Raw genomic sequence first — 24,321 nt, forward strand, 5'->3', positions numbered from 1 at the left:
AGAGGTGTCCAGTTGCTTCGCAAAGTTGTCCCAGAGCATAAAGATTGAGGGGTAGCTGGAGTTTGGGGGACCTGCTTTGGGGAAGGGGTGACTAGGAGTTCCTGCGGACTGTCAGGGGCAGGTGTTGCGGCTTGGCTAATATCCCCTCTGTCGCTCGAGGCAAGTGGGCGAGTTTGAGGACCCGCCAAGCGCTGGGGGCGGTGGGGGGAGGTGGAACCCGCACCAGGAATAAGGGATCTTTAAATGTAGGCGGGGCTTGCGAGGTCGCCGGGGCGGGGCCAGCAGTGCTTGGCCAATCGGCAGCCCCGCCCGCGTCGCGCCGCCCCCTCCTCTCCCAGTCTGGGCGGGCGCTCGCCGCCCCCCGGCCGGGCCGGTGCACTGGGCGGCGGGGGATGTTCCCGCTGTCGCCGCCGCCGCCGCCGCCTCCCCCAGCCCCGCCGCCGTCGGGCCCAGCGTCCCGCTGCCGCTGCCCGCTCCCGCCTCGGCCCCGGCCCCGGCCCCGTCCTGTGGGTCCTCGGCTGCACGGGACCCTGTCCCCTCCAGCCTCGTCCGCGCGCCCGAGCCGAGCCCCGCAGGTACTGGGTGGAATGGGCAGGGGTGCCCGAGGAGGGAGGCACGTCCGGGAGGGGCACGCGGTTTGGGGGAAGGGACACGGAGAAGGCGATGTGTGTCTGTGCACCGCCAGGGTGAGTGACGAGTCTCGGACCCCCATCCCAGAGGGGGAGGGTGCTGGGTTCTCGTTGGGGGGTGAACCTCCAAACTCCACAGACACGGTGGGGGGAGCTCTGAGGGTGGAGGCAGTGACCCGGGACTGACTTGTGAATGGGAGGAAGGAGACCTTCACTACCCCCCTGGATTCAGCGGTCAGGGGCACCCCGGGTATGGGTCAGGAAGCCCAGCTCACCTTGGACGGGGACTGGGGTACCCCGCACAGGGTACTGCCCGCTATCCTGGAGGGTGGCCCGTAGATGTGAGTGCTGGAGGTTGGGGCCGACTGGCGGAAGCTGTTGGAGACGGAGCGGTGTGGAGGGCGCTGGTGGAGGCAGCCTGGGGAGGGCAGGGCAGGCTAATTGCACCCTGCTGGCTGCTGGCAGGTTCCTGATGGTGGTGATGGGGGGAAAGCCTGAGGGATCAGGCAGCCGGCCAGCACCTCACTGCACCCGTGCTGGGCAATCCATGGGGCCGCAGGGCGAGTGAATCCTGTCCATCCTGCAGAGTTAGGGCCCCAAGAGTTCTGTAATGGGGGTGGGGGGAGAGTCCCAGGGTCCTTTCCCACCATCCACAGGGACACACAACCTATGATTTGCCCACATATACCAGAAGGTTCCACCATGTGCTACTCTGGCCATGGTTTCTGGGAGCAGTGTAGTGGGCATTTTGCCTCAAAGGGGGCTCTGCCTTGGGGACTGAGTGGGCAGGGGGCGTCTTTTCCTGGTCCATCTGTGAAGGACAGAGCTTGGTGTTGGGCAGCAGCACTGTGGCAGGTGTATCCACTGCCACATGCTAAGATTTCCACATGATATCTGGCCACCCACCCTGCTGGGTGGGCACCAAGATTCTGCTTTACTGAAGAGGGGGCTGAGGAGGTGATTTTGCCCTGGCTGGGATGCTGGAGGGTCCCTCTGGGCAGCCACTGCAACCAACCTGTCATTTGTAAAAGGGCTCATTTGAGTGCCTTTGGGGTCTGGTTGGGTTTCTTTGTCTTTCTTTTGAGTGGGAGAGTGCCTGCTTCCTGCTGCCTGCCCACCTTCCTCAGCCCCTCAAGAGCCCTCCTGGGTGCCCCCATCCCACTTGGCTCACAAGGTTCCCACTGTATCCCCTGGGATGGTGTGGAAGGGGGCTCTTCTCATCCTCCTACCCTGGCCTCAAGGAACGGAGGTCTCATTCTCCAGACACATTTGACAATTTTGGCCATTCCAGGGTCCCTCAAAACCAAATGCAGCCCATAGGGTGTTCCTCACCATTTGGGGGAATTCCTTGGAGAACTTGAGAGACTTCACTCAACACACCCTTTAATTGACACCCAAACCTTGCCCAGGGTTTCAGAGGGGCTCCTGATTCTTTGGGAATCCCTGAGGGTCCCAGGGAACCCAGCTTTAGGTCTAGGTTGCAGTGGGAGAGGAGAAGGTATACCTGGGAAGGGGAGGGGTCTCTCGTCCCCCAGTCCCTCTGGTCCCACTCAGCCTTTAGAAAAGGACTGCCCCTCCTCCTGTGGGATCTCAGGCAGGCCACTCTGTCATTCTGTTTCCTCTGAGGTCATGGTAGGGGTCAGGCACCCATCATGCCTATGCCCTGAGCTCTGGGGCCCCTCAAGGGTAGAGCCAGCAGGCTGGCTCCCTCTCCAGATGGTGGCTCATCAAGAGGGAACCAGGCAGATCTTGCCACCCACTGCCCCCCTCCCAGCTGACACTGATTTAGTCCCTGCCCTTCCTGGCTGTGTGACCTTGGGCAAGGTACTGAAACTCTCTGAGCCTTGTCTCCTGTCTATAAAATGGGGTCAGGGACACCACCTGCCTCGCCGAGTAGCAATAGGGATTAAATGTGATAATTCTGATAAAGGGCTCGGCCCACAATAAGCACTAGGTATATGTTAATGTGATGGGATACCCTCCACCCCTCTGCTCTCATGGAAGCCCACTCCCCCACCCTCACTCTACCCAGGGCACCTTAGAACTCGGCTGCCAAGCGAGGAGGAGCATGGCCGACAAATGGATGAATTTGGCCTGTGCGTCGGGTGGCTGAGTCACATCCCCAAATTGCATCTTCATTGGTGCATTTCCGAAGGTCATCTGCAGGCCCCCAACCCCTCCTGGTCCTGTCTGCCAGGCCACCCACCTCTCCTGCCTGTGCTCCCCCCCCCCCCCCAGCAAGGATTTGTATTTTCAGGAGGGATGGTGAGAGGGGTGTCTGGGATTTACTAGTCTCCCAGGCAAGGGCAGGGTCTGGGGCTGCTGTGCTGACAAGCTCTCAGACCTGCCTAGCAGCCAATAACCCTTAGGGTGGTGGGCAGGGGTTCCAGCCCAAGAAGAGAGTGGCACCCCAGTGTTTGCGAGGACACACAGAGAGAGATCAGGGCCAAGGTCAGCTTTATAATCTGTGAAGTGCTAGGCCTGCAGGAGACAACCCATATAAATTGTGAAGTACAAAGCATGCAGGAGGCCAGGCCTTATAAATTGTGAAGTGTCAGGCGACAGGTGGCCAGAACCTGGTTGATGTGATGGGTGCTGGTGGTGAGGGAGGAACATGTTCTAAGACTCATGAGGTTACTCACCATGGAAGGAATATTTCTTGCACTTCTGTGTGCTGGCACCAGCATCTGGGAACATGTAGTGAGCAGGACAGACCCAGTCTGGTGGACACCGGACAAGGACACAGGTAGTCCTATGATGCGTAGGGCTCTGGCAAAGGTCACCCATGTCTTGCCCAGTAGCATGGCTCATCTTGGCATGTCCTGACATGATGGTTTCTGCACCCATCACCCCCAGAGCATGGTTTCAGGGCCGGGAAGATGTCCTGTCTGTGCACACAGCTCCCTCTCCCAGTCCCCCAGTGCATGCTGGCTTGGCCTTTTCAAAGGGGACAACACTTGGCACACTGCCCACTGCCAGACTTGTTGGGAGAATTCCAACCAGGCAGCCTGATCCAGAATCTGCCCTGTAAGGAGATAGTCCCATCACAGCATGGTGCCTCAGTTTCCCCATCTGTAAAACTGGCCAAATCCCAAGGCCCCCTCCTTAGGGGTTTAGGAGGATTTAGGAGAAAAATTGTGTGAAGGACAGAGCCTAGTATAATAGATGGTTAAGAAACATTGGCTGGGTGACAGCAGGTGGCATGCAAGGTTGAGAGAGTAGGCTGGGGTGGGTCTCGCAAGTCGGAACCCAGTAAACCAGACTCCAGACAGGATCATTAAAGTCCCTGCTCTTGTACATGACACCCACAATGCAGCCCTATGCTGGAGCAGTATCTGAAGATGTTGGACGATCAGTCTGCTCCTCGGCCTGGTAGGGAAACTGAGGCTGGCCCATATCACAAGGCCAGGCTGAGTACGTCTCATAGGCACTATAGATTCAATTCTGGGACCTTAGAGTTAAGTTCTAGATTGCCATGTTGGTCCTGGAATCTGGACCACCTTCCTTCCACCCAGGCAGGAGGGAGCTGGGGGTCTCTACAGCCCCAGCCTCAGTCCCTAATGTCACCCCAGCCATATCCTGCATAAGTGTGTTAAGGCCTTGGAACAACTCAAGAGGAGGAACCAGAGGCTCAAGAGCCTGAAGGTCAGTGGGAGACTAGCCCGAGTTGAAATTACCTCCCTACTGCACACCTACATGACCTCTAGTCCTCCCAGGCAAACCTGCCAGCAGATTCCATCTCGAGACATACAGAAGTGTTTACTGAGTATTGGCTGTGTGCTAGGCATTGTCTAGGTACTTGGAGACCCAGAAAGTCAGTGGGCAAAGATCGGGTAGAAGGTTGTTCCAGGCAGAGGGCATAGCATGTGTAAAGGCCCTAAGGCAGGACGAAGCTGGTCAGGATCAGTGATAGGAAGGCCAATGTGGCAGAAGAGAGTGATTCTGGGGCAACTAAGAAGGATGAATGGTGTGGGACCTGGACCACAGAGAGCCTCCTTGCCACAGTGAGGAGTTTGGTTTTTATGCAATGATACCGGGGAGCCATGAGAGGGTTTTAGCAGGGGAGGGACATACATTGACTTGGATGTTTCTGGGATGGCAAATCCATGTGTCAGCTGCTCTGAGTTCATGGCCTCCCAAGCCTTAGAATGTTCTGGAGTGGTGGCAGTGGTCCCTGGCCCTCTGGTCAGCTGGCATGACCATGTCCCTCATGCCCCTGCAGGTCAGCGTGGGAGCCCAGCTGCTGAGCCATGCCGGGCCCCAGGCGGCCTGCAGTGAGTCCAACCCCGGCACCCACATAGTCATGAACAACCACAGCCACAATGGCTGCGGGGGGCGGCCGCTGGGAGGTGCGCCGGGGGCCCTCACCCGAGACCCTCCGGACCCTGAGGCCAGCTGCCCCCTACAGCCCCCACATAGCCCAGGCCTCCAGGTGGTGGTGGCCAAGAACGAGCTGGGCCAGCTCTCACCCAGCAGCCCCCGAGGGCAGCCCCAGGACCAGGAGGAGGAGGAAGATGATGAAGAGGATGAGGTGGGTGGGCATAGGGGCTCCGGGAAGTCCCCCAACGTGGGCCACCGCCTGGGCCACCGGCGAGCGCTCTTCGAGAAGCGGAAGCGCCTCAGTGACTACGCCCTCATCTTTGGCATGTTTGGCATCGTTGTCATGGTGACAGAGACGGAGCTGTCCTGGGGGGTCTACACCAAGGTAGGCATGGCCCTTCCCCCTGGCACCTCAGGGAAGCCCCCCCCAGCACCCCACAGAGGCCCTGCCTGGCATACCTGCCTCCCTACCATCCCTCGGGCATGGGGTCAGGGCACAGGAGAGGAGGATGGGGGATACAGGGGACCCTGGAGTTGGGAGATGGGGAGCTCCTGCTATGCCCACCTCCTGGGGGTGGCAGGGAGACTGCAGATGGGGGATGGAGATTCCAGTCCATTCCCCTGCTTGCACCAAGGGGCCTCACCCTGGCTAAAGGTGGGGTAGGGGCTACCCCCAGGACATGCCTGGGCTGGGGGAGCTCTAGACAAGGCTTGAGCAGGGAGCAGGAAAGAGCTTCACAACCTTCCCCCCCCAGCAGTTGGGGCCAGGTTACGAGCCTGGCTGTGGGTCCCTTAGAGCTGCTAGAGGGTGTGTAAGGACAAAGAGAGATCAGGTCTGTGTCTGCATGTAAACTGTGAAGTGTTGTGCCTGAGAGAGAAGAGGCCTTATAAACTCTGAAGTACTATGTCCGCATGAGGCCAGGCCTTATAAACTGTAAAGTGATATGTCTGCGTGAGGCTAGGCCTTATAAACAGTGACATACTGAGCCTGCAGTAGTCCAGGCCTTATACATTGTGAAGTACTATACCCACATGAAGCCAAGCCTTACAAACTGTGACATGCTGGGCCTTTCAGAGGCCAGGCCTTATAAACTGAGAAGTTCTCTGTGCACATGAGACCACACCTTACAAACTATAAAGTACTGGACCTATCTTACTGTCAGCCCAGGCCTAAGGAGTAAGGATAGGAGTGTCACTTTCTGAGCAAAGTGCCCAGGTGTGGGGGTCAGAGGGCTGCCCCCACCCCCAGCATTGTCCTGCTCTCTGCTCTCTCTCTGCCCAGGAGTCCCTGTACTCATTTGCACTCAAATGCCTCATCAGCCTCTCCACAGTCATCCTGCTGGGTCTGGTTGTCCTCTACCATGCCCGGGAAATCCAGGTCAGTGCCCACCTGGGCTGGGGTACCCCCTCTGCCTCCACACCAGCCACCTGGAACCCTAGCCCCATAAACATAAAAGGACCAATAGCCCCCTCACAGGAAAAGATCTCTGTGAAGACACACCATTTAGACCATTCTAAATTTTCCTAGAACGTGTGTCTATGTTTTAATTTTTATTGATTATTTGAGAAAGAAATGGTCAGTGAAAGCATGGGGTGGGGGTGGGGGTGAGCTAGGGCCTGGCACACATGATGCACAGGAAACCCTGGGGTCTTCTGAGGTTTTTACAGTGGTGGAAACCAGTGCTTTTAGCACCAGGCTCCTTTTGTGCTCAATAGGGCCCTATACTCAAAAGATTTATCACATGTCTGGGAGTTTGTTTTTCTTTTAGGGGATTAATCCAAACCTGGCCTTGCTTGAGTCTAGCTCAGGGCGTGTCAGGCAGGTGTGCCCACAGAGGGCAGACATCTCCTGGGTCTGGCGCCAGGTCCCGGGGAAACCAAAGGTTGTCAGATCTGGCTCTTCACCTCTGGCCTCTGACCCCTGACAGCCTGGCAGGAAATGGGTGTAGGAAAATCCTGCCTGGTAGCACCACGTCTAGATGTCTATGGAGACACCCAGGGTCTGGCATACAGGAAGGGCCATGGATGTGGCTGGGAGCAGCAGAGGGGGACAGTGACAGCTGAGCTGAAAGGAAGCAGTTCTAAGGGTACAGCCACTAGGGACAACAGTCTGGCTGTTCCTCAAATAGTTAATCACAGTTAGTTACCATATGACCCAGCAATTCCACTCCTAGGTATAAATCCATGAGAAACCAAAACATCCACACAAAAACTTGTACAGAGATGTTCATAACAGCCCTATTCACAATAGCCCTAAAAAGCAGGAAGAACTCAGACGTCTGTTAACTGGTGTATGGATAAACCAAATGTGGTCCATTCATACAGTGGCATGCTATTCGTTGTATTGTTAATGTAATATATTATTGTACTTATATATTATTCATTTATTTACTATTCAGCCATTAAAAAAAAGAATGAAGCGTTGTATGAGCTTGCACAGCTGAGTGGCTTCAACAACAGAAATTTATCCTCTCACAGTTCTGGAAGCTGCAAATCCAAGATCAGGTGCCGGCAGGGTTGGTTCCTGGTGAGGCCTCTCTCCTCAACTTGCAGGCTTTCTTGCTGTGTCCTCACATGGCCTTTTCCCTGTGTGCATGTATTCCTGGTGTCTCTTCCTCTTCTTTTTAAAAAAATGTTTTTTTCATCCTTACCCGAAGATATAATTTTTTATTGCTTTTTAGAGAGAGATGAGGGGAGAGAGAGAGAGAGAGAGAGAGAAAAACACCCATCTGTTGCCTCCTGTATGCACCCTGACTGGGGATCGAACCCAAAACCTAGGTATGTGCCCTGACTGGGAATCTAACCCACAACCTTCAGGTGTACTGGGCAACACTCCAACCAACTGAGCCACCCGGCCAGGGCTCTTCCTCTTCTCATAAGGACACCAGTCCTATAGAATTGAGACTCCACTCTCATGACCTCATTTAACCTTAAAACATCACCTCTTAAAGGCCCTGTCTCCAAATACAGTCACATTAAGAATTAGGGCTTCAACATATGAATTTTGAGGGGATACCATTCAGTCCATAACAATCCACCCTCAGGTCCATCCCCCAAATTCATGTCCTTCTCCCATGCAAAATGCATGCATTCCATCCCAATAGCCCCCAAAGTCTTAATCCATTTCAGCATCAACTCTAAGTCCAAAGTCTCATTTAAATATCATCTAAATGAGATCTGGCCGAGATTGAGATAAGATTCTTATCCATCTGTGAACCATACATGTCACTTTCTTTCAAAATACAGTTCTGGGACAGGCATAGGGTAGACATTCCCCTTCCAAAGTGAGAATCCAGAAGAAGAAAAGGGTGATGGGTTCTAAGCAAGTCTAAGAACTAGCAAGGCAGACTCCAGGAGACCTGAAGGCTCAAGAGTAATCCTCTTGGCTGAAAGCTCCACCTTCCAAGCCCACTGGGGTGGCAGTGCCATGCCCTCGGCCCTGGTAGTGGCCTTTGTGTCTGGCTTCGTTCACTCAGCATGATGTTTTCAAGGCTCATTCACACTGTAGTGTGTGCCAGTGCTTTCCTGCCTCTATGGCTGAGTGACATTCCATTGTGTGAATGGACACATTTTGTTCCTCCACTCATCCTCTGAGGGGCACTTGAGTTGTTTCCACTTTTGGCGATTGCAAGCAGTGCTGCTGTGGCTGTGCATGTAACAAGAATTCGTTGGATCGTCTGTTTTCATTTCTTTCTCTTGCTGGCCCACCTAGGATTGGGATTGCTGGGTCATTGGTCATTCTGTGTTTTAACTTTTTGTGGACCACCGGTGCCATGTTTAGTTTGAAGTGTGGCCAACCCTGGGATCGAAGGAGTTTTGCCTGAGTCAAGGGGGGGGGCTTTCAGCTTGGGCCTCGCTGGGGGCCCGGGTGCGCGTCCGAGACCCACCTGCGCCCGCCTGCCCTCCGCAGCTGTTCATGGTGGACAACGGGGCGGACGACTGGCGCATCGCCATGACGTGCGAGCGCGTGCTGCTCATCTCGCTGGAGCTGGCCGTGTGCGCCATCCACCCGGTGCCCGGCCACTACCGCTTCACGTGGACGGCGCGCCTGGCCTTCACCTACGCGCCCGCGGCCGCCGAGGCGGACGTGGACGTGCTGCTGTCGGTGCCCATGTTCCTGCGCCTCTACCTGCTGGGCCGCGTCATGCTGCTGCACAGCAAGATCTTCACGGACGCCTCGTCCCGCAGCATCGGGGCGCTCAACAAGATCACCTTCAACACGCGCTTCGTCATGAAGACGCTCATGACCATCTGCCCAGGCACCGTGCTGCTGGTCTTCAGCATCTCTTCCTGGATCATCGCTGCCTGGACCGTGCGCGTCTGCGAGAGGTGCGTCTTGAGGCCCCAACCCTGACCCGGTGACCCCCATGCCCACCCATGACTTTAGTGACTCAGGGCGCCCCCAGCCATCACTTTTGTCCTCCTGACCCGTGACCCCCATGCCCACCCATTATCTCGGGGAGCTAGGGCTTCCCTAGCAATTATTTCCATCCTCCTGACCCTGACCCTGACCCTGACCCTGACCCTGACGACACCCAGGCCCATCCATGACTTCAGTGATCCAGGGCTCCCCAGCCATCTCTTTTATCCCCTTGATCTCCCCACCCCACCCTGTCCAGTTCCTGGTCTCAGTGACTGTCCCATCACCCTGGTACTCCAGCCTTGTATCCCCAACCACCTCTGGCCCCTACCCTGACCCACACCCCTCTGCCACCCCAGCCCCTTCCCTCCCACTTTCCCCTGGGGGACTCATACCCCTCTTTCTCCAACACTCTCTACTCTGTGGGCAGCTGGCTCTGACCTCTGGCCCAGGCAGGGGAGGTAGCAGGAACAGGGTGCCCCCCACCTGCCTGTCTCTACCCCAACTTAACTTGCTCTCCTTCTCCCCTCTGCCTGCCCCACTGGACTGTAGGGAAAACATGTGAGTCCCACCCTTGGCCAAGCTGTGTGTGCAGAGCTGCTGCCACCATGCTGCCCACGTGGAATTTAAGATTAGCTGCCGAGAGGGGAGGGAATGGGCAGGGTGGCCAGGACCTGCAGGGGAGGGTGGGGAGAGTCCATCCCTGCACGGCTGGGCCAGGGAAGATTGAGTCAGGCCCAGGACAGTGGGAGGCAGGCCATTCTCAGGTTCTGTCCATTTGGTGTCCTTGGGGGCTTTGTCTCCAAGGTGTAGGGAAGAGAAAGGTCTTAGTTCTAGCATCTTGTTTGGGTAGCTGACCCAGGGGTCTAGACTGTCCCATAACCCTGGGGTGAAGGAAAACTGGCCCAGCCTTTAGGACCCCTACTTGGGTTTTGTTCTGAACAGCCCTGGAAGGTGGCAGGCCATCAACCCAACTTACGGATGAGGAAACTGAGGCTCTCAGGGGGCAAAGGGACATTCCCAAGGGCCTGTTTCTGGTTGTCTCCCCACCTCCGGGGGACCCAAGAGAGGGAGGGCCTCTGCTGGGACTCTCAGGGCCTAGGGATACCTTGCACAAGAGAGATCTCTCCTGCCTCGTGCCTAGTTGGGGAAGGCTCTGGAAAATTTTGTGTTGGGTGGTGCTATGATTGGGCTTCCAGGGCAGGGAGGGGTGAGGAGTTGTCCTTGGGCTGAACTTGCCCCTGGGACCTCAGTTCCTCACTCTTCAAGCCCCCCTCCACAGCCTCTACCTCAGCCTGACGTGGGGCCCACAGGGGTGAGGACCCAGCTCTTGTCATCAAGGCTTGCCATTTGGGGGTTCCACGGGGTCTTCTTGGACCCCTGATATGCCCCAATGTCAGTTCCCACAGCCCATTTCCCACCCCTTCAGGATGGGCTAAGGATCGAGGTCTGGGGAGTAGGAAAGGGGCATCCTCCTCAGGCATCCCTGGGGTCCAGGCTGGATCATTTCAGGGGTCCCCAGGTGGAGCTGGGGAATGGGGCAGAGTGTTGGGGGGCAGCCAATCCTAAATTCTGAGCCCATATTGCTGCTTGAAACCCCCTCGCCTGCCTAGCTCTGCCCCTGCAGCTCTGTCCCACCCCTACCCCACCTCCCGCATGCCCCCACTCCCTGGTCCTAGGTGGTTCTGCAGCACCCACCCATGGCTGGAGGGCCCCTTCCTCTCCTGCCTCCTGAGTGGGAGGGTGGCGCTGGTCTTCCCAGAGTTGGAGGCCGAGGCAGCTTGGGGCTTAGGTACCTCAGTGAAAGATGGGGGTCAATTTCTTGTCCCCTGCACCCAGCAAGCAGCCTGGAAGCCCCATAGTAGGGTGGAGACTCCCAAACACCGGACCAGCTGAAAAGGCCTCCATCCCTCCCACTCCCACTGGGGCTTCCCTTCCATCTCCTCCCCCTCTTGAACCCCAGGCCCCAGCCCCATCTGCCTGGAACAGCCTTTCCCCAGACTCCCTGCCCCACCCCAGCCAGGGGCCCACCTCCTTTGTGCCACCTCAGTTGACCTCTTACCTTGAACCTCCCCCAGTGGAGGTCTTCACCCACTGGTGTGGGTTTCAGATGGCCTGAGGCCTGCTAAGGAGGGGATTAGTTGGCAAGGCCTCCCCCAAACTAGAGGGGCTTTTCAGGCTGGGGCTGGGCTAGAGCAGAACCTCAAGCTGCCCCCAGACCCAGAGAACCAGCCCCTCAACCCCCCAGCTTGGGCTGACCATAGGTAGAACCTGGTCTGTGTGGCCAGGGTCCCAGGCCAGGCTGTGATGGGGACAAAACTGTCCTTTGCAAGGCCTTGGAGCCTGTGCCCCCCCCCCCACGCATACCGAAAGTTTAGCCCCAGGCCTCTCCCCAGTGATAAGTGTGCTGCCCTCTCTCTCCTTACCCCCAGATCAACCCCAGGCCTGGGATTGGGGTGACTGGTGCTGCCCTCCACATATTGAAATCCCTTCTTCTCCCAAGTCCTGGAGCATGATCCTTCAACCTCCCATCTCCCCCAGTAGCTCCCTCCTTCCTCAGGGCCTCGCTGGCTAGGGAAGTTCTTCCTGATGTCTGACATGAATCCTCACCTACACTCCCTGCCGCTTCTGGTGCCCATGGCCACCTGTGTCCGCGTCTGTCTGTATGTCTTTGGGAAAGGTATCATGTGGACATGTGTGGACACATGTGGACATACCCTCACCTGGACCCCTGTCTGCTCCATGACCAGAGCTAGGAGGGCAGATGTCCCAAGCAGCAGCTTGGGGTTGGGTGAAGGAAGGAGGGTGAAAGGGAGGGGGAGAGGATTTGGGTGCCCTCTGCCCTGGAAGCTAACTACCTCCCTGCAACCACACCTTCATCACCCTGAGCCCTCAGAGTGGCTGGCTCCCTGATGTCAAGGCGCTGCCCCAGGGGGTGTGATGGAGAAGGGACAGTGTGGGCTGACCAGCCCTCCCTACTCTCCCCAGGTACCACGATAAACAGGAAGTGACCAGCAACTTCCTGGGGGCCATGTGGCTTATCTCCATCACCTTCCTCTCCATTGGCTACGGAGACATGGTGCCACACACCTACTGCGGGAAAGGCGTGTGCCTGCTCACCGGCATCATGGTAAGGGCCAGGGCCCTTGCACATCCCCACAGGCAGGGAGTTCACCCCATCACCAGCTGTGCCACACAGAGACAAGCTTTTTTCTTGCAAAAACATGACGCCATCCCCACCACCTTTTCCTTTCCTCCTGCAGAAGGAAGGGCCTTCTTGCAGGCACTCAGCACAGCCCCCTTCACCATATGTAGACTGCCCCCAGTTGTCACCATCTCTTGACACCTGAAGCCCAGTTGCTCTGTTCCTCTTATCTTCTCATTCCCTCCTGTTTGGACACAGCTGGGGGTCTTCCTCCTGCCTCCCCCCACCCCAGGGCCCCCCTTCTCCTGGCTGAGCGAATGGCCCTTCTCGTGAACTGGCATCACTCACATTTGTTTATGTTATTTTGTGACAGCAGAAGGGGGAAAAAATGAAGATTAGCCACAATCCTCTCCCTTCCCCCCAGCAAATGAGCTTTCTAAACAAACAAAAACACTCAGACAAGATGAGTTTAAATCCAGAAAACCCTCAGCAAAATGGAAAAGCCATGTTCCCTTCTCTGGGATTGGCTCCTTCTAGAAAATCAGTTTTGTGTCCGGCATACAGCTTGCTCACAGCCCTTGCCCCCAGCACATGCACACAAGGTCACGCTTGGGTCCCTTTTAGCTACTCTGTTAGCTCTCTCCTCCTCCATCTGTGCCCAAGTGTGTCCCCTCCCGGTCACTGCCTCACAGACTCACCCCCTTCCACTGTCTCACCAACCACGTGTTTCCCTATTCTTGAACTTCAAGGTATCCCAGCAGGGCTTCCTCTGAGCCCAGCATCTTTTGCTCAACAGGGCATCCGTGCTGTCGTGCAGAGTTGCCGTGTGTTCTTTTTCCTTGCTGTGTAGTATTCCACGTGCAGGTTTCCAGCATGTTGCTTTGTCCCCAATCAACAAGGCTTTTCCTGAGAACAAGCCCATGGGTCCTTCCAAGATCCTCGTCCTGATCAGTAATCCTCAACAGGATTTCCTTGGAGGGTAGCTCTGTGCCCACCCCACCAGGCTGGGCATGTTGACTTCCAGACCCAACCACAATATTTCAGGCCTTATGGACCAGATGGTCTCTGTCACTGCTTTACTCTGCTGCTGTAACAGAAAAGCAGTGGAGATGAATGGGTGTGTCTGTGCTCCAATGGGTGTGTGTTTGGCAGTGTCCCTGGCCCTTGTCCACTCCTCCCCATAAGTGTTTTCTTCCATCCCTGAGAAAAACTAAACTACTGTGCAGCCACACCCCCAGCCCCAGCCCTCAGGGCCCAAGCCGGAGTTTCTCCCTCCTTCCATCCCGTACTCAGCAGCCGCAGGAGGAAGCAGCTGGCAGGTGAAGCACCAGGGACAGCCTCCAGCACAGGCAGAGAACCAACTTCTGGCTCCATCACCAGCCCCTGCCACCTACTTCTTGGTCACTTCTGAGGCTGATGACACCTCCTGAGTGTCCTAGGCTCCCTGGAACCCACTTCTCGGTGACAGAACCTCCCCCCTTCCTCTCTTTCTCCTTCCTGTGTTGCTTTTTGCTGCCCCTCCCTTACCTGTCTGTCCTTCCCTCCTCCTTGGTGCCTCACTCCTGCCTCCTGTCCCTCCCAGCAGCCCCCAAGTGAACAAGCAAGTTCTCTCTGACCTTTCCTAGCTGGGGTTTGGCTGCCATTAAGGGGATCCTGGGGAGGGTGGTTGTACCCACAAGGGAACCCACATGAGAAGGCAGCCTTCCCCCCACTCCCCTACCTCCTGGGACCTGTGCTTTGCCTCTTCCGTCTGCAGATGCCCCAGCTGGCCCTTCCTTCATGCTTCCATTGTCACCTGTCAACTGACCCTTGTTACTGTTCAATAACCTGTCAGCCTGGTCTCTGTCCCCAGACCCCAAAGCCCTGACTGGCTCTAAATCCTTCCACCACCATGGTCATTGGCCCTGAACATGCCTGCAGATCCTGCTATTTCTTGTCCCTTTCTTATCTCCAAGCCTCAGTTTTCCCCTCTACCCAATGGAGATAAGAATGGTTCTACCTCCTAGAGTTGTTGGGATAAATTGAGCTAATCTGTGGGACATGCTCCCCAGACATTTGGATAAAGCAAATGGAGTTGGGAGTCAGTGAACTCTGAGCCAACACTGCAGGCTTGAAGGGTAAAGTCAAGGGTGGAATCAGGGTAGGCTTCCTGAAATAGGGAGAGTGTCCTGCTTGTGGCCTGGGATCCACATAAAGCAGGATATTGATGTGCCTCCCACCCTCCTCATGCAGGGGGCTGGCTGTACAGCACTCGTGGTGGCTGTGGTAGCCCGGAAACTGGAGCTCACCAAGGCAGAGAAACACGTGCACAACTTCATGATGGACACACAGCTCACCAAGCGGGTAAGGATGCCAGCCCTCATCACGGCCACCTTCCCTCCTGATCATCAAAGGCAGACCCTCCCCACCTTACTTCTGCACATGATAGGCACACCCATGTGCCCACAAGTCACCACACTGCCCTGTGCATGCCAAGACTGCACTGGACTCTGCCACTTATGAGAACGTCCCTGAGCTGTGCACTGAGACATGGCAATGGCCACAGGTGTCCACCTGTGTGCCCAGTCACAGCCCAGCTGTGAGCCATGCAGTGAGAGACGGGAATTATGGGATCAGGCAGCCAAGTGCAACTTTCAAGCTGACCTTGGCAGGTTGACCTCTCTGTGCCTCAGTTTACCCATGTATAAAATGGAGAACTGTTCTTTCTCTGGCCCCAGGTTAAAAACGCCGCTGCTAACGTTCTCAGGGAGACGTGGCTCATCTACAAACACACCAGGCTGGTGAAGAAGCCAGACCACGCCCGGGTTCGGAAACACCAGCGTAAGTTCCTCCAAGCCATCCATCAGTAAGTCCAGCACCTTTCCCACTCACGTTTCTGTATCCGCCTGGGGCGGAGGCAGCGTGACAGCCCCACCCCCCACTAGGGAGGAGACCAGGGACCAGGCCAGACAGCTCAGTATGGCCTCAGCATGGCCCCTCCCTTGCTAGGCAGTCAGTTGATTGGGGCCTGTAGCTTTTGTTGGATGGGATAGTTGGGATGGTCAGAGGGAGACACATGATGGGCCCAGCATTTGTCCAGGGAAATCACCTTTGATAAGTCATGCAGCCCACCCAACATAAATGGCAGGAAGCATATTTTATTCTCTGGAATAGCCAAAATGATTTTACCGCTTAGACATTGAAGCAATGTCCCCTTTTTGCTTTGGCTGCCAGGAAGCTCAGAATTTGTGGCCTGATCTATAAGCTCATGTGGGATAATTAGAAATTACTTAATTTCCTCTTTTGTCCCTTTGTCCTGAGAATTACTTAATCAAGAAGTTCTCATCCTTGGCTACTCATTGGAGTCACCCAAGGGGGGCTTTTAAAAATCTTATAGGCCACACCCAACAGCAGTTACAGTACAGTCTGGGATGCAGTCTGGGCTTAAGCTTAAGTTCCTCAGGTGAGTCCAGTGTTCAGCCAGAGTTGGCAAGTTTTTCTGTGAAGGGCCAGATAGTAAATATTTCAGGCATTGTGGACCAGATGGTCTCTGTCACTACTTTACTCTGCTGTTGTAACAAAAAAACAGAGGAGGTGAATGGGTGTGTTTGTGCTCCAATAAAAATGTTATTTTCCAAAACAGGCATCTGGCCGGATTTGGCTCACAGGCTACGATATGCCAATTACTGTCCAGTAGAAATATTATATGAGCTACATATATAATTTCAAATTTCCTAGTAGCCACATTTTTTAAAAAGCAAAAGGAAGCAAGTAAAATAAATTTAATATACTTATTTAGTATATACAAATTATTATCATTTTAACATGTGTTTAAGATAAAAAATCATTAAGATATTTTGTGAAGTTTTTTGTACTAAATCTTCAAAGTCCATTGTATATTTTACACTTACAGCTCATTTTTATTCAGACCAGCCACATTTCAAGTGCTCAGTAGCCACATGTCTAGAATTTAAACATCTCCAAATCCTGTAGGGTTGAGTCACATAGGACCTGATTTAAAGTAGTAAAAACTTGTTTTTAGGCACTTTCCAGATTGAGCCTCTCTGAAGAGAGTTCCCATCTCTCAAATCATGGGAAACCCCATTCACAATTGGGCTCTCCTAGGTGAATTAGATTGCACCCTGCTCCGAGAGCTCCCAAGCCAGACTCAAGGGCTGACAAGGTAGAGAGTGAGATGAACAGTGTTAGGGTCTGAACTAATATAGCAGGAAGGCAGCCAAGTCAACCATGGGGAACAGAACCAAAAGGCAAGACAGAGAACACCAGTGTGAGCAGTGGAGTGGAAAAGAGAGGTTGGATGAAGGGGGGAGCCCAAAATGTGGCTGGGCAGCTCAGATTCTGGGGTTCCAGAAGGTAAAGGAGAATGACCATTTACCAGGGAGAGACCAGGCCATGGGAGAAGAAACTCAGCCAGTTGGTCTTTAATTTTTAAATTCTGTTTAATCATTTTAACTTCTTTTTTTAAAACAGCTGTATAATTGACATACAGTCGACTGCACCTATTAAAGTGTACAGTTTGATCAGTGTTAACATATGTACACACTCATGAAACTATCATCACAGTGAAGATAATGAACAGATTCATCACCCCAAAAGTTTTCTTATGCTGCTTACCATCCTTGTCATTTAGCTAGAGTTTAGTCCATTTACATTTATTGTGTTTTCTATTATAATTGGGTTGATTTCTAATTATAACAGTCCCTACTTCCCAGGGCTTCAGGAAGTCTAACTGAGATGATGTGCAGAAATGCCTGGCACAGCCCGTAGCACAGAACAATCTCTTGGTAAAGCATGGCATCCACCTCCACCCCTAGTCCCTGCTCTCTGCCTCTGCTTCCACCACATCTAAAAACCAGGGAGAGGAGCTGGTATCCCATTTACTTGACTTCACTGTGCCCAAGTGTTAGTCCTACCTCCTCACAAGACTTTGGGACCCTCAGGATAAGGAGCTCTCCTCGTTGACTCTTCCACAGTTGTTAACTGACCACTAGTTCCCAATCTGGTCTCTTCCACCTAACTGTGGGTCCTGGGCAAGTGACTACACTACTTATCTGTAAAGAGGAGATGATGGTAACATGCCTCTTCTCCAGGAATGTAGTATGGATTGAAAACAGTTGGGGTGATCAGATGACTAGCCTGTGCCTGACTGCCACACAGTATTTTCTAAATATAGGAACTAACATTGTTATTATTTCCACCCTCAATATGGTCATTTTGTCATTCCACAAGCATTTTCTACACTAGCTGGTATGCAAGACATGGGGGACACAGACATGGCCCTGCCCTGGACATTGCTCCATGGGATGTTCCAGAAAGGTCTTTGGGGAAAATAGGAGTGTGAGAATTGAGGAGAGCCAGGTCTAGGGAGAAGGCACCTGCCCTGTGAGTTATCTTTGTCCTTTTGTTCTGGGGAAGAACTGTTTCACTCACCTTTAGATCCTCCTGCATGCACCCCTCACCAAAAACAGTGGCCCTATAAGAACAGATGATGAAATCAAGCATGTTTAAACTAGGTCCTGAAGGGTGGATAGGATTTGAATAGGAAACTGAGAGGCAGTCAGGCATACCAAGGACTGTCACAGGCTGAGGAAAGACAGGGAGGTGTGAGTGAGCACAGTTCAGGGAGACTGGAGGTCTGCTCTGCAAACATGAAGTAGCCATGGCATATCCTTGAGCGAGAGAGGCCCAATGATGGCAGCGCTGTATGCAAAGCTAGTGAAAAGAAAGAAATGGTCTCAGAGAAGATGGATTGGGAAGCACAGCTTGAGTTTGGGGAGCATATGTATTTCCTAGGCCTGCTATACAAAGTACCACAAAGTAGATGGTTTAAAACAACGGAATTTATGATCACTGTCCTGGAGGCCAGAAGACCAAAATCAAGGTGTCAGCAGTGCCATGCTCCCTCTGAATGCGCTAGGGGAGGATCTGTTCCAGGCCTCTCTCCTAGCTCCTGGCAGCCTCAGGCGTTTCTTGGCTTGTAGATGCATCACTTCAATTCTCCATTTTCATGTGGTATTTTTCCTGTGTCTTCATATTGTCCTCCATCTGTGTATATCTGTCCAAATTTCACCCTTTTTATAAAGACACCAGTCATGTTGGGTTAGGGTTCACCCCAAAGACTTATCTTAACCTGCTTAAATAAGGTCACATTCTGAGGTCCTAGGGGTTAAGACTTCTGATATATCTTTTGTGGGCAACACTATTCAACCCATATAACAGAAAGGTTGTAGAGAAGCCAAGAATGACTTCCCCAGAGAAGGCACGTCAGGGCTCCTCAGCAGGCTTCTAGGGCTGGCGGTGTCTATATTCACCTGCATTTCTCCAGACTGAGGGCTGGGTCTTGGGGGCTCTGGCAGTATTCAGCATGGTGGGCCTGGAGGGGCCTCCCCAAGCATCCATCACATGTGGGCACACATTGGTTGAGTTTAAAGCAGTGAGGGAACCATCTCCCTGGGCCACATTAACTATAGAAGGCCTGGACAGGAAGGGCGAGGACACACACAGGTCAGTTCTCCACTGCCTTGGGCAGCTGTTGGAGGCCAAGGGCATGGAGGCTGAGTGGTAGACACAAGTTCAAATCCTGCAAGGCAGTGACTTTGCAGCTCTGAACCCCAATTTCTCCCTCAGGAAACATGGGTATAGTTTTCTGGAATAAATGTCACCTCAGGGGCCAGGGGCCTGTCACAGGTTGGCGGGCAGCAGAGTTGCAGAGCTAAGGCAGCTGCATTTGTCCTAGCCAGGGTTAGGTGGACACTGCTTGAGGGAGGGGACAGAGGACAGATGCATCTCTGAGGGACTGGCACTCCCTTCTCAGAGGCTGAGCCCCTGCACAGAGCAAGGGCAATAGCCCCTTGGGTCCAGGGGTCAGCATGTGGGAGGATGGCAGCGTTGGGCATGAGCTGCCTAACAGTGCTGAAATTAAAATTGCCCTGTGATTTCTCTCTGCTCCACCGTGTCCTGCCAGAGCTCAGAAGTAAGTCACTTCCCAAGGGTCAGGGGTGCATGGTGGTCATGGGGCAGGGTGCATCCCCAGGGAGGCTCCTGGAGGCGGCCAGGGCTTGTGTCCACCCTGCAGACCAGTGCAGGCTTTACCTGGACCCGGGGGTCCAAGTTACTGCAACATCCTGAGTTGGGCCCTATGGACATAGCCAGACAGAGGGCACTGTGGGTAGTGGCTGAGCTGCCTCCCAGGCCCTGCTGCCCCCTACGTGTGGGGAGGGAATAGGCTGCAGGGGGCCTGACCCCAAGTCCCGCCTCATCTCCCCCTGCATGTCCCACATGGCAACCCTGGGTGGGGCATGTGCACGAAGGACTCCCCCATCCCCCGCACAACGCAGCCTCCACACAAGCCCACCCACCCACCTGTCCCCAGGCTCCGGAGTGTGAAGATTGAACAGGGAAAGCTGAATGACCAGGCCAACACGCTCGCAGACCTGGCCAAGGTGAGCAAGGCGGGCCGGGGGGTTGGCTCCCTGGGCCAGTCTAGGCTGGTCGGGTCCCCGGGGAGAAAGGGGAACATTCAGTAAAGGACAGGGCGCAGCTCCTGCTGAGGGAGGGACAGCACTGGCGTTCTCAGGGCAGGCAGTTGACACAGACAAGGAATCAGGGTGGGCAGTACGAGCCACCAGGGAACACCAGCCCTGTCTGCAAGGGTCCATCATGACCGGAGGCTCGGATTTGTGTGAGGGATTCTGGGAATCTACATCAGTGTGTAAAAGCTACTTTTAAAAAAAAAAAAATATCTTTACTGATTTCAGAGAGAGGAAGGGAGAGGGAGAGAGAGAAACATCAATGATGAGAGTCATTGATCGGCTGCTTCCTGCAAGCCCCCTGCTGGGGATCGAGCCTGAAATCTGGGCATGTGCCCTGACCAGGAATCGAACTGCCGTCTCCTAGATCCTAGGTCAATGCTCAACCACCGAGCCACGCCCGGCCAGGCAAAAGCTACTTTTAACATTGGCAGTAGTTTTATTTTTTTAAAAATTAGTATCTAAAAAAATAGCTTTAAAAAGAATATATAATTGCCTGGCCATGCCTGGGTTGCGGGCTTGATCCCCAGCAGGGGGCGTTCAGGAGGCAGCCAATCAATGACTCATCATTGATGTTTCTCTCTCTCCCTCTCCTTTCCTCTCTCTGAAATCAATAAAGATATATATATATATATATATATATATAATTAGTGGGCAAAAGTACTTTTGCTATGGACATAATTCAAATAATAGCACCAACAGAAAGCTAATTTTTATAGTAATTAAACACCTTTTAGGAAATTAAAATTGATTGCAAGAGCTCAATAAGGTCAGTTTGTGTTATAAATGGATCTATTTGTTGGTTCAAATATCAAGTCCTACCTTCTTTCCTGCTTTTTATTCATTCGTCCATTAAAGTTGGGTCAGTTGACCTAACTTTAGTTAGGTGAGCTCTTAGAATATTTTCACACTATTCTGAACTTGCTCCTTACCAATGATGTGTATTTCACAAATAGTTCACATGTGAGCTTTGCTTATTGGTCCCATCCCCTAATCAGTTATCAGTCTGAGACTAATTTAATATTATCTTTAGAAGATGTTAAGTCCTATTCTATTTCACTTCTTATACCCAGCTCATTTTGGACTGACTCTCTTCCTCATTTCAAGAGATTGCAAAATAATTTAATATTAACCTACATAAATTTAATTTGGAAGGGAACATTACAGAGGAAAAAACATTCTAGAACCCTAAGGAAATCATTCAATTGGTAATAGAAACTAGAACATAGCCCTAAGAGCATATAAAAATCATTGGCTAACTAATTTGATGTCGTACGAAATTATAGCTATAAATATAAAATACCTTGGAAAAACTCAGATACTAGGAATTATGATTTGAATGATCTATATTAGACTTCTTTTGTTTTTTTAAGTCCTCCCCCGAAGATATTTTTTCCATTGCTTTTTAGGGAGAGTAGAAGGGAGAGAGAGATGGAGAGAAGCATCGATGTGAGAGAGACATATCAATTGGTTGCCTCCCGCACGCAGCCCACCAGGGCCGAGGATCGAGCCTGCAACCGAGGTACATGCCCTTGGCCAGAATCAAACCCAGGACCCTTCAGTCCATGGGCTAATGCTCTAACCACTGAGCCAAACCGGCAAGGGCTATATTATACTTATTTAGCATAAATAATTGAAATTTGAATTTTTAAGTTATTTAAACCTTGTAATCGCGGTGGTATACTCCTCTCAAAACCTATTTCACAAAAGCTTCTTTGAATCCAGTCTTTAATTAGATTGGATTATATGGGTTTCTAATTTTTTAATTAAACAAAGTTAAAATGTTTTCCAATCTTAAGTTTTTCTGCTTTCCTTTCCAAGGTTGCTAATTTAATTTGTATCTTTTTGACAAAATTAAATATACAGGGTGTTCCATAAAAATATATACACGTTTTACAGCTGATGTTTCTTCTTTTTTTCAGATTTAAGCCATTGGAATTAATAATTATTCAAAGTGTGTATACATTTTGGGGGGACACCCTGTATATCCTAAGTTTAAAACAAGTTTTTGAAAACCTCAGAGGGCCAAAATGAACCATCACAGTGCTGTATGCCTCCAGGCATTACCCTCTGGCCCTGGGGACTGTAGTTCCATGAAGCAGGCTGGGGTGAAGGTCAGTGGCCCTAGAAGGGGCTCCGAAGTGTTTGCCCCCTGACAGTGGGGTCAGCCTACAAGTAACAGAAGAAAGGGTGGGGGGCACGGAGGAAGCAAAGGTGTGAGGAGGCTGGGAGAGCCTGCGGGTACTATAATAGGCGCCTCATCCTGTCTCTCCCGCAGAGCGAGGGGCTGGGGGTGTTTTCCCCACTCAGGCAGAACTGCGCCTTCAGTGTCCCCTCCAAAGCCTAGAAGGGGTAGTAAGCTCCAGTTTGCCTGCGGGCCTGGTCGCCACAGAGCTGCGCTTAGAGTTGTGGAGCAATGTTCGATCGCTCCCTGGTGGTGAGAGTGGCATCTGCACCGAGAGTTGTCCCTGCGTGACCTGCTTCCCTTTCCAGCTTCAGCCGGGGTCCATCTGGACAGTGGTAGAAGTGGCCCCTGCTGGCTGCATTGTGGGGAGTAGTGGAGGTTGTGGAGACACCCTGTTGCCTACCATAACATAACTGTGGCGGTCGTGTTCCCAGGTCTGTGATTGGGTCAGATCCTCTGCGTGCTCACCTTCCTCCAGACCCCTGTCCAGTCCCTAGTCTAATGTGTGTGTCACGTGGCCAGTTCAACCTCTCAGGGCAACTCTGGTCACATCCACCCCTCCCCAGTACATCCCTTGGCCTCTCTCAGGCCTTCTGGCCCCAGCTTGGCATTTAAGACCTGTCTGTCCCTCACCTATTCTCCCACCATTCCTTGGGGCCCAGCAAGAGACATATAGGGCCTGGGGGTGTCCTCAAAGTTGCAACTGTCTGTGTGTGTCTGTCACTCCCTGTCTCACTCAGCCTCTTCTGTCTCCCACCTCTCTGTCCCCGGCAGACCCAGAATGCCATGTACGACCTCATGTCGGAACTGCACGCCCAGCATGAGGACCTTGAGGCTCGCCTGGCTTCCCTCGAGAGCCGCCTGGATGTGCTGGGCACCTCCCTGCAGGCCTTGCCTAGCCTCATCACCCAAGCCATACGCCCGCCTCCCCCACCCTTGCCTCCCCAGCCTGGCACCCCAGGCCAGGCAGCCCGGAGCTCCCCATGCCGGTGGCCACCCGTGGCCCCTTCGGACTGTGGATGATGGCCCTGCCCACCACCGGACCCCACAATCTTGGCCATTGTGTGGCCACCACCTCCACACCATCCGGGAAGGCCTGTCCGGTTGCGCCTCTTGGAGTACAAGGAGCCAGAGCTGAACTGGGCTGAGTGGCCAGGGGCCCGTCCCACCAGACTGTCTGGACGGGTGGCTGCTGCCTGCTTTCTCCCTGATTGGAGCTTGGGGAGCCCAGGGCTTCCTCTGGTCCCCTGGCCCCCTGACTCTCCCCAGGCCCCCGGTGGGCTCAGAACAGCAGGGAGAGGGGTCCTTGCCAATTCTTAATAAAGCAGGACCCATCCAGTTGCTGCCTGTTGTGTGTAACTGGGAGACACTCATAATCGCAATACGAGAGGCGAACACCTGGGGTCCCAGAATGGATATGGGGGTCAAGGTGAGCCCATCTCCATCACCTCCCTAGCATGGCAGTCTCCTGAGCTCAGTCTGGACACCTCCCTGAGGACATCTGCACCAATCCCACCCGGCACTGATAGAGGGACCTGCAGTAGATGTGGCCCAGCCCCTCAGGAAGCAGTGGACAATCAGACAGCCTTCCCTTTGACCAGCTGGCTTTGCTGGAGCACCCACTGTGGACCAGGTGCCAGGGAAGCACAGTCCAGTGGGGGAGTTGACACAGGCGAGGAGGGCTATTCAGTCTTCATTGGACATGTATTGAGCACCTGCTGTATACAGGGAATGTGGTGTAAATTATCACTGACTCTTCCCTGGAACCTGACCAGGGTAGGATGGGAAAACTGAGGCTCAGAGAAGTGAAGCCACCTGCCTGAGCTACAGGGTGAGGAGGGGTGAGCCAGGACTCAAACTTGTAGATCCACAGGCCACTATGAAGAACATAGACTTGGTGGAGGACACTTCATGGGGGGTTGGTATGAGTTGGGGAAGGCGTGGTGCAATCCTGGGATTAAAGTGGCCCATTTGGGGGGGGGGGGCTGGAAGGGAAGGTTCTGAACACAGTAGAATCAGAAAAGTCCCTCCATGCCTTGGGCTTGGGGTATTGGGGTCAGGCAGAGGCGGCGGGCACAAGGCAGATGCTGGACCCTGATGGGGGTGGGGAGGGGAACCCTGGCCCCTGGGGAGGCTAATCTGGTCCCAGCAGG

General features: G+C 53.5%; 1 protein-coding gene across 2 annotated transcripts; it reads left to right on the top strand.

The window, feature by feature from the left end:
- Positions 1 to 373: 373 nt before the first annotated feature.
- On the top strand, positions 374 to 23,507 carry KCNN1 (potassium calcium-activated channel subfamily N member 1). 2 transcript variants are annotated; one of them, XR_013998717.1, is made up of 9 exons: positions 374 to 575; positions 4,852 to 5,334; positions 6,232 to 6,327; positions 8,860 to 9,278; positions 12,298 to 12,439; positions 14,687 to 14,797; positions 15,172 to 15,274; positions 19,827 to 19,896; positions 22,943 to 23,507. XR_013998717.1 is itself a non-coding variant. In XM_081135822.1 (9 exons), exons 1-9 carry the CDS (start codon positions 393 to 395, stop codon positions 23,189 to 23,191), a joined length of 1,881 nt encoding a protein of 626 aa, XP_080991948.1. In that variant the 5' UTR covers positions 374 to 392; the 3' UTR covers positions 23,192 to 23,507. The 2 variants fall into 2 exon arrangements, 1 of the variants encoding a protein (XP_080991948.1); XM_081135822.1 differs by having other exon boundaries at positions 15,172 to 15,299.
- The last annotated feature ends 814 nt before the right edge of the window (positions 23,508 to 24,321 follow it).

This window comes from Miniopterus schreibersii (genome assembly GCF_964146895.1).
Source record: "Miniopterus schreibersii genome assembly, chromosome: 4".
Lineage (NCBI taxonomy): Eukaryota > Metazoa > Chordata > Mammalia > Chiroptera > Miniopteridae > Miniopterus > Miniopterus schreibersii.